The 14,583-nt window shown below is 38.6% G+C and overlaps 1 protein-coding gene across 3 annotated transcripts in view; it reads right to left on the bottom strand.

Moving 5' to 3' along the window:
* Positions 1 to 217: 217 nt before the first annotated feature.
* Positions 218 to 14,583, bottom strand: part of C23H18orf25 (chromosome 23 C18orf25 homolog) — an 84,559-nt gene continuing 70,193 nt past the window's right edge. For 2 of the 3 annotated variants that reach the window (XM_043444465.1, XM_043444464.1), the window contains 2 exons: positions 13,556 to 13,682; positions 218 to 4,339 (listed from right to left, as the gene is read on the bottom strand). In XM_043444465.1, the coding sequence (XP_043300400.1) occupies positions 4,150 to 4,339; positions 13,556 to 13,682 (317 nt within the window). In that variant the 3' untranslated portion in view covers positions 218 to 4,149. The remainder of the gene's footprint in view (positions 4,340 to 13,555; positions 13,683 to 14,583) is intronic. The other variant, XM_043444466.1, reaches the window with a different exon arrangement.

The raw sequence follows: 14,583 nt of genomic DNA, 5'->3' as shown, positions 1-14,583 counted from the left end.
ACTATTTTTATCTAGATCTAATACACCAAAGGCCACTTGCAAAACATTCTAGGAGTAGGATACAGCTGTTGCTTGGAAAAAAATCAGGCAACTTAAACAATAAGATCTGATAACAAAATATAATTCACTCTCACATCCAAAAGCTAACTTGGGAGCTGCTCCAGGCACCATCTAATTAACTGAAGCAGACAGGAAAAAAAAATCCTCAGAAATTATCTTTGTTTAAATACACTCTATTTTATTTTGTCTTAAAATAGTTTAACCTTTATGCTACAGACTTATTTCAAAAAACAGAAAATCTTATCTTGCACCAAAAAATATATATATAACACTCTGTTTTATTTTTTTTCTCCAAAGACCATTAAATACTAAATGGAAACAAAAACTAAATAATGAACGTAAAGAAGAACCAAATTCTATTTTAAAAACTAGAGTTGCACATTTTAAAACATTAATTCTAAGCAATGATTTGTCGTCACTGCATCAAGTCCACGCTCCAGCAACAGCAGATCTGTTAACCACCAAGTGCATTGGTTCCTAGCCATACAATGGCTAACATTTCACTTTCACGGTAAGAGGAGCAAAAGGCTTTAAAGACCTTTGTACTCTTTAAAAAAACAAAACAACAACAAAAAGTTATTTCCTAGTTATCCAGTGATTTTTTTTTTAAGATCACTACCCTTTAAAACTTGTTAAAAGAATAAGAAGTACGTAGTGTTTTAAATAAAATGAAAAATACAACAGCATTGGACTAAAATACGTGATTATTTTAAACAAACAGTGCACAATCTGAGGAAGTTTGGTTAGGGCGCAATCATTTTTATATATACATGGAAGTCGCATCATACACATACTGAAAAACAGGGATTGGGGGAACTCTTTGCCTTTAAAAAAAAAAAAAAAACAACTTTAAACTCAAAGACAAAATTGTGCCCCCAGCTTTTTCAAGAACCTTGTGATACAGTATATATAAAAAGCAGGCAACAAATTCGTTTTTAAATTACCTATGGTGCTAATTTGCTAAAAGTAACAGTGAACAATTGACTAAATTAGCAAATTAGATGGTTCATATTCACAACTGGTAATAATGAAAGCAGAGTTTATGGGATGCTCAGTTGCTATGAATAATGGAGTCCATTCAGTTTGGCCCCTTCCATCAAAATGAAGCAAGCAGCAATTACATCTCGCAGGGCAGTCATGGTGATGCAATAGCTAAGTTACCACTCTGTGGTTTCAAATTGAGGGAAGGGGGGCACTTAGCCATTTTGGTGCCATAAACCAATCTGTGACCAAAGTGTACCATTTTACCAGAGATATTACTTTGAAGAGACTGTGAAGTATAAAGTGTTTATGCTACCAAATGCAAAACTGGTTAGAAAAGATCCCCTTTAAAGAAATGTTAAATGTCAGAATATTTACCACAGAATTTATCATTAATAGCTTGCCAGAAACCACATCCCTACTCTCCTGGACCTGGCAATGAAAGAAGAGTTGAAACACAGTCTCTCTATAGTTAGTTAGTAGGTGGAAAAGTCTCAAACTAGTAGCGAGAAAAGCTGACTATTTCCACCATCCCTTCCCCTCCCTGCTTTCTGCATCTTAAATTTTTGTTCTGGTGCACTAAGCCAGGTAGTCAGGGTGGTGGAAAAGGGACAGGTAAGGGCAAACTTTAACCCAATACAAAAGCAAAAAGCCAGAAAAGAGCTTGGTTAAAACTCCACTCTCTGTTCCCAACCCACAGTACATACAACAAACTGAAAGAATTCTCATTAAAGGATGACTGTGAGGGACTAAAGAAAATATGTCCTGGGAAATCACCTGCTATATGGAAGTGAACAAAACAAAACATACTGCTAACGTAAGAACAGGTAATGCAAAAATGTTCTTTAAAATGGGGCTCTGGGGAATTACCTGGAAGTCCAGTGGTTAGGACTCTGCACTTTCACTGCTGAGGGCGTGGGTTTGATCCCTGTTTGGGGAACTAAGATCCCACAAGCCACCAGGTGTGGCAAACAATTAAATTAAAAATGAAATAAAATGGGGCTCTGCCCTGATACTGGGGGAAAAATAAGCTGCAAAAACTTCAAGTCATATAACTCACTCTATTCTTTCCCCAATGATATTCCTGGAAAATACAGACCAGAAATTGTACATTTCTGCTTTGTCTAGCATTTTAATTCAAGTCAAAAACAATGTGTAACAGTAAAATTCAATAAATTAAACCTAAAGTAAAATGTGAAGGTCCAAGGATACACCAGTAGTGAATCTGCAGAAGGTCCTACTTTGCTCTGGCCTCTGGGTCTTTGGTTTTTGCCTAGAATTGTGGCCATGCATGAGGGGCTAAAAGTGGAGGTTCACGATCTCTTCAAAAGCTTGATCTATTAAAAGTAGATACATAGGAAAATAAAAAGTTGATGAACAACAGAGGCCAGATCAAATGAGATGTTATCAGAGGAGAACACATGCTTAAATATACTCCCATAGAAGGATATACAGATGAACTAAAACAGCAGGAAGAAGGGTGAAGGAATAAGCGAGTCTTTACAAAACACAGAAGAACAGGCCGGGCAGGCGGAGCCAGGCAGACTCTGACTCAGTGCACGTGGGGGTGTCTTGCTCAACACAGCAGCCCCGCAGCGCCACCCCACACAGTGCCTCCTGCAGAACAGGCACTTGGTAAACATGTGTCCGCTGAATGGAAACTGAATGTGGTAGTTCTCATGCTCTCATGATAAGGACGAGCCACCAAGACATTTGGGAAGGGAGGCAAAGGGCTATAGCCACACTGGATGGTGAAAATGGAAACCAAAAAAAAAGCAAACAAAAACTGTGGAGAAACACAAAGTGAGGTCTTCTACGCCAATGTTACTTCACTGTTCCCTGCGCACAGTACATAGTGTTCTAACTCTAGGTATTGCTTGTAAAATAATTCACTAGTAACTACAACGTTATAGGAAAAAAAGGTAGTAACTAATGCCATGAAACTCCAACACTGGCATTTCCTGAATTCCCTGAAGCTCCTACTACCCCTTATAATTCCTGTTAGATACTGCAAAATCTACAGTGCCATTAATGTGCTTTGTATCTGATTTTCTATGATACATTCTGGTCTTTCCACTTTTAAAAGGTAGAGGAGAAAAATACCCAAATACAGCATCAGGTCAACTTCAGCTCAAGCACTGAACAGTTGTCATGCATCCTTTTTGGAGAGACTAGCTATGGAAAAAGGCATTGTCCTGTCAGATTTACAAGTGCCCATAGCCTTAGAAGTCACACAGCTTTCCTATTACCAGCTATACACTTAGGCACAGTTTGCCCAAGCAATAGGCTCTGCTTCTCCCACTGAACAAACCAGGGGGGAAAGGGTCTCTCAACACTCTCTTCAGATGCTCAAGCCTCATGGTGGGTATCTATCTGAAATGCCTCTGCCCCACAAGGAGATATTTTCCAAAGGGTTATGAATTATTGCAACAAGGAGATCAACTAAGTCACTTTAGCAGTATTTATAAACACAAAGAGGGCATGTTAATTATTTGGGTTGTGGGAAGTCAGCCAGGAGCAAAGTCAGGAAAGAAGGCAGAAGACTTAAGCTAAAAGAAAAAGTTAACTTCTGTCTTCTATTTTTAAGGACAGGTTTTCAATGTACATGCCCTACTAGGTGCCAGTAACGACCTGACTAACATGTGTGCAAATGCCCTAAGATAGGAGGAGTGCCAATGGGTGGGCTGACAGTGGTCAAGTCTACATATTAATTTTATTACACAGAAAAATAAATACAAGACTCAAAAACTGAAATCCATTTTACCTGGTAATTAAAATACCATTCTAAAAGGAGGGCAGAGTTTCCTAAGACTGAAAGTCACCAAGTAAAATGAAGTTATCTAATAAACGTCATCATTCTCATATTCCTACTGAGGGAAACAAGAAAAGAAATTCTTTTCTCTGTGATAAGTTATTTTCCTAAGTGACTTCTTTTAATTTAAAAAAAAAGGAGAGGGAAGGAGAGCAATTTTCCATGAGTTTTTGATTATACAAATGCCACAAACAGCTTCTGAGGCTGAAGCTATGACAATGAACTTCCATGTCACAAAGAGGAGGAGGAGGAGGAAGTAGAAGGGAACAGTGCAGAGGAAACACAGTGACATTGTATTACAGTAGGTATTTACGTCTGCTATCCTCATCCAATGTAAGGTCAACAACTTCTGCAGGTGAAGCCCAAGTCTGCTGAGGAGTCACAGCAGTCCATGACTGTGTTTGCCGGGCGCTAACATACTGTGTGCTGGAGCCATGCTTCCATGAAGAAACACTCTGAATCACACCTCCTCGAGGATGAACACACCTGCAATCGAGATGAAGAGCAAAAGCACGGTTAATCCTACCAGAGAAAAAACCGAAGGCAATATGGCTTCAGTTGTATTAATATTTTTCCTAAGATAAGCTTACTACACAAGTTCATAAAACCCACAACCAATATCCTTCCCCCTTTTCCTTCTTCCCTCTATGTCTGTCTGTCTGTCAGTCTCCCTGCCTTTCTCAGTGTAGTCTAAGAAATGCCAAAAGCCTTGTCTCAGTCACAAGCTCCTGAGTTATGTCTAGATCTATTACTGATAACGGACAAGATGTTTCTCTGAATTCATTTAGTCTCTGGGATCTTCAGGATAGGGCAGAATATAAATCCCAAGCAAAATTAAGATGCCCAATTAGTCTGAGCAAATGAAACAATAAGAAATATAGGTGAAATCTGTTCTTAAAATAAGTTCCATGCCATATTTGTTAATACCACTTTCAAAAACAGTTAACAGTAATACCCCTTTTACAGATTAGATTTCTAAATGTCTATATAAGTACTAAGTCATGAGTTAAAGAGGATTCCCTAGTGGCTCCTGCCAATGCAGGAGACATGGGTTTGATCCCAGAGTTGGAAAGATCCCCTAGAGAAGGAAATGGCAACCCACTCCAGTATTCTTGCCTGGGAAACCCCAGGGACAGAGTAGCCTGACAGGTTATAGTCCATGGGGTCACAAAGAGTTAGATACAACTTAGCGACTAAACAACAACAACATGAATTAAAGATCAATTTTCCTCATTTTGAAGGTGACAACAGAAAAATCTGGCTAGTTCATCACACTTATTCTTTAGTTCAGTGAAAATAACAAGGCTTAAGTACTTAGCTTAGATTCTTTAAAAGTGCCCTGTAAGAGTGAAAGAACTGCCAAGCTGACATATCTCAAAGCTCACCGACTGGGAGAGAATTGTTTCAGAAATACCTCCAGATTGAACTGCACATTTCAGTCAAATGATAGAACCATGAAGCTCCCTCCAGAATGAGCCACGGAGTAAGTTTTGATTCAAACGAGAGGAAAGCAAGCAGCACAAGCTATCACTGCTCCTTATGCTGTCACATCTCAATTTTAAGACCTGTCACTATGCAACACACATGAGAAGTGGCAAGTGGCATGATTCTAATCACACAAACTACTACAGTGGATCGCAAGCAGCTGTTCTGACAACCTGTATACAATGAGTGATGCTTAGTCATCTCAGAACTCCAATTTCGATTCCATACCACCTGCACCTCTAGGTTCAAAAGAAACAGAGTAACAATAGACAAAGTTTATTATAAGGAATTCATGGCAGCTGAGAGGTTCCCAGGTCTGCAGTCAGTAAGCTGGAGGCCCAGGAGAGACAAGGGTGTAGTTTCATCTGAGTCTGAAGGCTTAGAAGCAGGAGAACTGATGGTGTTTCAGTTTGAATTTGGCCTTCTCAGGTGGCTCAGTGGTAAAGAATGTGCCTGCCAATGTAGGACACACAGGAGACGTGGGTTCACTCTCTGGTTGGGTTAAGACCCCCTAGACAAGGAAATAGCAACCCATTCCAGTATCCTTGCCAGGAGAATCCCACGGACACAGGAGACTGGTGGGTCATAGTTCATGAGGTCGCAGAGTGGGACATGACTGAGAGACTGAGCGCGCATGCACAGACGAAGTTTAGCTATAGAACCGCCCCTGAGGATCCTTAAGATCACGGAAAGAGGCCCAGCTCCTGCAAAGTCCAGCCTGAAAAGGACTCCCTTCCCAAGAGAGGTGCCAAAAAACAGATCCCTTGGGGCCAGAGTAGGGATAGAATGTGGACTTGTTATAGTTATTGGAGGGCCATCAGCTTCCCAGAAATGAGTCAAGCAGCTACTAACCCAGAGGCCACCATATTTTCAAAGAGTAGCTAGTGAAAAGCATTAAAATAAGACACACGAAAACCCAAAGTCTAATCCAAATCTATCCACTCTTTAAATACACTGAGATTAAATGATCAAGTCATAGAAGAAAGTCAGTCAAAGGAGTCCATTCAACATTTTCAAGAAATGGTTTTGATGACAGATGACAACAGAATACCAAAATTATTAAGCAGTTTCTCCACATTTGACACACCCAACAGACCCATGAAGTAGATGTGGAAGCTATTATCTATACTCTGACAGGGAAACTGAGGATTAAAGAGATTACATGACTTGTTCAGGGTCACACTGTTTGAAAGTGTAGGCAAGAGAACTTCAGGCCAAGTCTGATTTCTGGTCCAATGCTTTCCACAACATAATGTTGTCACTTAACAAAGGTGTGGAAAAACAAACAAACAAACAAAGGTGTGTATTAAGCTGGGTAAGGCAAAACACAAAAGAGTCAGCAGAGTGCAAAGACAGACCCAGACCAACAATTTAAAAATATAAAGTTCTTCAACAGTTCAAATGCTCATTTATACAAGCAGTAATTGAAGTAAAAGCTGGTTGGAAACTTAGAAAAATCAGGGAATGAAAAGCTACCCAAAAAAGTCAATGTAATCTCTGACAGAACTGCAAGAAATAATTCTGAAATAAAAGCAGTATTTACTCCCAACTATTACTTTGCACTGCTCCTAAAGTAATCAGACAATGTAACATCACGACATCAAGGAGTGGCTTTAAAAAGGACCTAATCCAATCTTCCCATTTTACAGAAGAGAAAACCAAGACCAAAAGACAACTTCCCAAGGTCTTAAAGTAAAGCATGGAACCAGAACAAAATTAGGTCTCCTCTGGGGAGTTTATTTCCAACTAAATAACCATGTCTTTCCCAGACTGCACCTGAAGTATTATACACTACGTTTTATCTTAAGAAGAACTGCTTAGCCCCTAGGAATAATACAACAAAAAGCAAAGCAGATTCTAGAAAGTGTCTAGAGTAGGAGAGAGAGAGGTTTAGAGAGGATATTTATTAATGAGGAAAGGTTGAAGTAGACATAATAAGGAGATAAGGCACTTCTTCAGCTATATAAACTAAACCACTTCTGTAGTTACGTCATAAATAGATCCAGTTATTGGAAAACAAATTGGGCTACTTTAAGCAAGAGAAAATTTATTGGAAGTCACCTTTACTTGAGCACCTCAAAGAACCATCACTTCATGGCAAACAGAAGAGAAAAAAGTGGAAGCAGCGACAGATTTTATTTTATTTGGCTCCAAAATCACGGCAGACAGAGACTACAGCCATGGAATTAAAAGACGCTTGTTTCTTGGAAGGAAAGCAATGACAAACCTAGATAGCATATTAAAAAGTAGAGACATCAGTGTGCCGACCAAAGTGTGTCTAGTCAAAGCTATGGTTTCTCCAGGAGTCATGAATGGATGTAAGAGTTGGACCAGAAAGAAGCCTGAGCACTGAAGAACTGATGCTTCCAAATCATGGTGCTGGTGAAGTCTCAATCAAACAAGTCAATCCTAAAGGAAATCAACCCTGAATTCATGGGAAGGGCTGAAGCTGAAGCTGAAGCTCCAACACTTTGGTCACCTGATGTAAAGAGCCAACCCACTGGAAAAGACCCTGATGCAGGGAAAGATTGAAGGCAAAAGGAAAAGAGGGTGGTGGAAGATGAGATAGTTGGATAGCATCACTGACTCAATGGACATGAATCTGAGCAAACTCTGGGAGGTAGTGAAGGACAGGGGAAACTGGTGTGCTGCAGTCCATGGGGTTGCAAACAGTTGGAAACGACTTAGTTACTGAACAATAACAACAACCAATCCTCTTACTCTGCTTCTCTTCAAAATTTTAGATTCTCTGGAGAACGTGATGATCCTTTCTTTGGTCAAACAATTCCCTGTCTCCTATTAACTGCAACTGAAGGGCAGCTGCCAAAGAAGGGAGAATCACCATGGAAGGCAGCTCCTCCATGTACACAATCTTGAGAGCATAGTAAGAACCATGAATCGTTTTCTAGAAGGCAAGTTTTGAATGGTCATTACTACACAAAACAGAATAATCTGCCTTTTAAACATTTAAGTAATTGCTGAGGCATCTGTCAGGAATGTTAATAAGATTCTGAATATAGGCAAACTATCCTGTTAGAAGTCAGGATAGTAGTTATGGGGACAAGGTGGGGGACAGGGGAAGGTATAATGAATAAGTGGCACAGGGGGACTTCTGTTTCTTGTTCTGAGTGCTGGTTACTTGGGTATGGGTACAAAAGCTAGAATGCAAACTTATAGCTTTTCTCTGTGTCTTAAAAGCCAACAAAACATGCAAAAAATTTTTTATGATTTAAGACCTCAACCACTTTAAATAAAACGGTAGCTAGGAGATGGATGAGGATAGAACAAGACTTTTAACACATGTTTTTAAGTACAGGGGAAAAAGGTCAAGCTCTATTTTGTAAGATGGTACATTACAGAATAAGTTAGATAAAAAGGAAAAAAAATTTCAGGAAAACATGGGACTACAACAACTGTTACTAACCCCACAGAGATGCCCTTATAAAGGAGGATGTGAGGGACCTCCCTGGTGGTCCAGAGGCTGGGACTCCACCCTCCAAATGCAGGGGGCCCAGGTTTGATCCCTGGTCAGGGAACTAGATCCTGCATGCAGGAACTAAGATCTGGTGCAGTCAAATAAATAAATAATAAAAATACATTTTTAAAAAAAGAAGGATGTGAGAAGCTCAAAAGTTTGGAAGGTTAACTAACATAAAACAGCTCCATGTATTAGAACATATCCTTTTTCTATTATGAAAGATATGGGGTGGGAATATACTCATCTGTTTTACAATCAGTCCAATCAGATTCTAGTGCAGACACAAGCTTTTTCCTCACAAAGCATTTAATCTGCATATGACTGACAACACATCTACAAAACGAGTCACATTTTGAGTCTTATAGCCAAGAAAAACTGCTTAGGCCTCACTTCCATTTCCCCCACCAATCCACTATTTATAAATAGTAAGTTCTGATAGAATAATTTCCTGCTCTTCATATACTAAAACCAAGAAAGGAGAGACTTTGGAGTAGAAAGGAAGAGAAACACAGGAAGAGGGCAGGCTCTGATGATGATCAGCTGTTGATACAGTTAACTTACTATTCTAAGAAAACAACATTAAAAATTAATCATTTTTTGCTCTCATTTACAGATCCTGAAGGTGACCTCTTAGATAACATTCCTACTTATTTTTCTGAACTGAAGGTGGAGTGAATCCTTGTAGCTTCAGGGAAATGCTCACCCACCCCCCTTGCTTTCTTAGGGTTAATGTTAGCAAGTGGTTCTAGGATACAATCAGTCTTAAACGCAAAAGCCTTCCCACACTAATTCTTCTGCTGACGGGTCAATCAACATTAACCAGTGACCACAGGGCCATGTTTGTGAAAGGAGGTAAGAGTCTGATTATTCATAAAAGCTTCAGAGAACAAGTACTGAAAGAACTGTTTCAACACAGTTCCATAACATAAAGACCCATGCTACATGCATTCATCACCCTAGGGGAATTACCAATGAGGCTGGTAGAAAGAAAGAAGGAAAAAGGACAAAGGATAAAGAAAAATATTGGCAAGAGAGGGTCATAACTTAAAACTTATGGCAAAATTAAGTGGGTGCAGAAGAACCAGAGATTTTAGAGAAGTTACCACCTCACTAGCGAACAGCATCTTATAAAACTGGACTGTCCAAAAATAACACCTAGAAATGACATGTAGACAATGACAAGAGTTCATCACGGCAATCCAAGGCAGCCATAAAAGATGCATTCAAGTTAAGAAAGCATGCTTTCTAGCCTATAACTAGAAGAAACATAGAAGCTAAGTGACTATGTCAAAATCTAAAATGAAAGAGCAGGGAAAGACATTAGCATGCAAGAAAAGAAAAATGACTGTTTATTGAAAAAATTTTTAAAAAGGCACATCATAACCAGAATTACTGAGGGCAAAGGTCAATAAAACAGAATGTTTCTAATATGGAAAAATGGTACCCGATGCGTCAGAGCCACAGCCCCGAAGAGAACAACTCAAGAACGAAGTCTGAGTTTCGTTTTTTTTAAAAGCTCTCAGAAAGCCCACAAGGTAGAATACCAAAAGGAAAAACAAGAAAAGGACAACTAAATCCAAACAAAACATCTATGCATGCAAAAAATCAAATTAGAACACAAAGATGCGGATCAAAACCTAAAACCTTCTTCCAAGTGATAACCCTGCCAGAAGCCCATCAATACTTCATAACTGCAACCCTAGACCTGTAAAAGAAACAAATTCCAGATGAGATACAGCCAGCTAAAGGGGCAATTTCGAAGCAACCAATAAGAAAGCCTCTTACCCCCCCACCCCCCAACCTGCTTCTCAGCTTTTTAACCTCAATGTTTGAAAGACTATCAGGCTTCTTCTAAATAAAACCGCTGGAAAATTTTTGAGAAAGGCACAACAGTCCGTGAGATTCTACTCATTCCCAGACCAAGGGCCAAAATAAGAGATCCCCTCATAATGATAAAAGAGTCCATTCAAAATACTCCAGCAGGATTTGTCAACTCTACCTATCTTCCATTGCATGGACAGTTATTAACCAGCACTGAGATTTTAAGATAAAGCTGTTACTGCTAAGATATGATTCAAACTAAAAGATCAGAATTTAAAAAACAAAAACACATCTTTGTATTTCAGAGCCTCGTAAGAAAAGTCCTCAAAAGTAATGCTATAGCATGTTATTTAAAATGTACCCAAAGTCATTTGACTTAGTGAAGACTGAAATAAGTATGTTTGCTCATAGAATAAAATGACAATCTGAATAACAAGTTCAGAGAAGGGTCTACTAAAGATAATCTTTTAGTATGTGTGTGTACTAAAGGTGAGAGAAACTTAGAATTTAAATCTACAAGTTTTAACATAAATAATATAATTTCAACTCCAGATAACAAAAACATTGGTAGGAAAAGAAGCTGAAGATTTCATTATGAAAGGAAAGTTAAACAAAGAATCTGAAAAGAAGGCTGTGTGTGTTCAGTCACTTCAGTCAAGTCCGACTCTGCGACCCTATGGACTGTAGCCCACCAGACTCCAGGATTCTCCAGGCAAGAAATACTAAGCAGGTTGCCACGCCCTCCTCCACAAGACCTTCCTGACCCAGGGATTGAACCCGTGTCTCTTGCATTGCAAGCAGAGTATTTACCGCTGAGCCAATGGGGGAAGTCCCTGAAAAGAAGAGTAGCATCTGTAACATTTCTAGGCACAAAGAAAAGAAGGGAGAATTGGCAGGAGTTAATAGGGAACTGGACCAAGTGATATGTCTCAGAATGAGCAAGAATTTAAACAGACAACACAGGTAATGACCTATTCTTTCCTACTTAAGTAGGAACACATGAGTAACAAGAATTAAAATTTGAAAAGTAAGTCAAGAGGAAGTTTGGTAACTGGATAATGTGCTCCTGGCACAACAGAAGATAATTAACCTACATCAATCTATCAGTCAATAGGCAGAATAAGTTTCATAGTACAGAGTCAGAAATGGAAAATACTATCATATTCTAGAAAGATCTTGACATGGGGCTTAAAAGTCTAATAACGCCTTTGTAATTATACAGTGCTGAAAAAAAATAATGACAAATGTATGCTGAAGGAAGAAATCTGGAGTTCTATCTTCTTCATCTGATGAATAAGTCAGCTAGAAGAAAATATGTGAGAAAATGAAAGAGAACATAATAGGAAAAAGTTTTTTATTAAGGAAGAGAAGAAAGAATGAGGTAAAGGAAAGGTTAAAGAATGAAAGTTCTCTCCCACCAGAACAGGGGAACATAACCATTTAGAAAGACAAGAAAAATGGAAGCAGCTATGCAGACACACTTATGGGATAAATACAAGATAGAAGGTAAAGTGTTCTGATAGAGAATTAGCCACTTATGGGGAGATGGCTTGTGAAATTACGACTTAACTCTACACCCTTAAAGCCCCAATTGTTTAATTAAAAAGTCCTTTCAGAAAGTAAAATCAGTTCTCATTAGAAAAAGGATTCCTCAATTTATGTGCATGTGTATTTTGCCCCCACTTCTCCACTCTTAAATGCACCTTTTAAATAAGCCAACAGAAGAAGTAAGTGCTGGTGAATGTTTTATTATCTTGCTAACCAAAGATTAAAATCAGATCTAAAAATAAGGCGAGATACTATCTTATATACCTACTTGAGGAAATCACAAAATCGTAATTCTTGTGGCACAAGAGTAAAATTGTTCACTACAAAGAATACAGATTTTTCCAAAGACAAGATTTTGTTTTATATGTGTGTGTTAAATGTTCCTCACGTGTATCTCTGACAGGGCTGCAACTAATTCTTAGGACCATATCTTAAAGGAAGAGTCAGTAAATTTTTTCTGCAAAGAGCTAGACAATAAATATCTTTGGCTCTGTGGACCCTAAGGTGTCTGAAGAAACTTCGCAATTCTGCCACTGGAGTATAAAATAGACAGTATGTAAGTAAATAAGCATGGTCTGTTCTAACAAAACTTTATTTATGGATAAATAAATTGTATGTGAATTTCATTTAATTTTCTCATGTCAAACCATGTTTTGATTTTTTCCTCCCAACCATTTGAAAATGCAGAAACAATTCTCAGTTTGAGGTCCATATAAAAAGATGCATCAGGCCAGATTTGGCCCATGGGCTACAGTTTGCTCACTCTTATCTTAATGACAAACTTCACAAAATTATTTTTACACTGCTGCTGCTGCTGCTAAGTCACTTCAGTCGTGTCCGACTCTGTGCTACTACTGCACACTAATTCAATGTCTTACAGCTTTTTTAATTCCTGAGAAATAAGATACCCTAAATCACATGAACATCACCAGAAATAAACTGTTAGGAACTGACTAAAGTAACTTGTAACTTTTCATGAAAGATAAGTGCTCTAAGAAGGTGCTCTAAGAAGAAGTGTGATGTCAAATGCAGATTTTCCAATTATTTGTTCCCGATATATTTCAAGATAAACTGAAAGTCAAGAAAATATGGGTGAGAAGGGGGGAAGTATGGCGATACTTCTGCCATAACAGAAAAATCCATTAAGACATCTAGCCATTTGCTAAAAATAAGAGAAAAACATTAGTTCTGGTTCACATACCTGTGTGGCCAAGATGTTTCTGATATAAGACAATCTGCAATACATTCTGAAGCCCACCAAGTGTCCATAGTCAAAATTTATTTCTTAAACTACAGGAAGCTGAGAAATAGCTCCCAACATTCACGCCAGCCACGCCATACCATTTTCTTCTCTCCAATTAATTTCCTACCTTGCATGTTCCTGAACCCCCACAATCTCCACTTCACTATCTGAAGAGGCAATATTAATTTCTTCATTGAGTGGTGCATTGCCAGCAGATGTTTTCTCACTTGCTAGGAATCCTGGATCCAAATGACCTGAGAGAGAAAGGGGAGAAAAAACTAAGCACTATATTTTGATTCCTTAAAACAGCAGAAACATCGCATTGATGGATTTCTCCTCTCAGTTTAATCACTGAAACAGAGTGCCCTTATAAAAGCTTGCCTCCATGAAACTGTTACCTATGTGAAATTAAAAAAACTAAACAACACAGACTGATTGTTAAAAGAATGTTCAAACAACACAGAAGTACATAAGAGTAAGAACTCCAATTCTCTTGCTTTCTACTGCCATTCCTTAGGAGAAAAAAATTCTAGAGTACTCGGACAAGTTTGTGTATACAAATGTAGGTATATATAAACTGCCATAATACTCTATTTTGTGATGCTTTTTGCATTAAATTCTACTCTGCTTTTAAATGACCTGTGGGTAGGAGGTCTGTCTCCACTCAGGTCAAAGGGGTTCTCCACTGCTTATCAATTTAATGTAACAAAATTATAAACCAGGCAAGCTCAAAGGCACAAATGGAGTAAATAAAAGAACTATTAATATTATAGTTACACTGGGAAACCTGACAAAAGATTTAATAATTTTCTCTCGATTTTAAACAATTTTAACAATTTTCTCTCCAGGAATCCAGATTTGACAAAATCAAACCCAAGGGAATTAATTCCCTGGCAGTTCAGTGGTTTGGACTCTGCACTATCACTGATGATGGTGCAGGTTTGATCTATGGTTGGGGGAGGGGCAGGAAATGGACCCAAAACAGCATCTAAAAGGGAAGACTAGAAGCAAATAGCAATTTTTACCCTGAGAAACTGAAACATATAACCTGTACGTTGCTGACACCCCTCATTAGACAAAAAGCACCACACAATGCTTCACCCTGGAAAGTACTGGGGCCTGTAAGGACTTTCTCACAAAGATCTTCACAAAGCA

Source organism: Cervus canadensis, chromosome 23 (assembly GCF_019320065.1).
Source record: "Cervus canadensis isolate Bull #8, Minnesota chromosome 23, ASM1932006v1, whole genome shotgun sequence".
In the NCBI taxonomy this organism is placed as follows: domain Eukaryota; kingdom Metazoa; phylum Chordata; class Mammalia; order Artiodactyla; family Cervidae; genus Cervus; species Cervus canadensis.
This window is presented reverse-complemented; position numbering and strand designations above follow the sequence as displayed.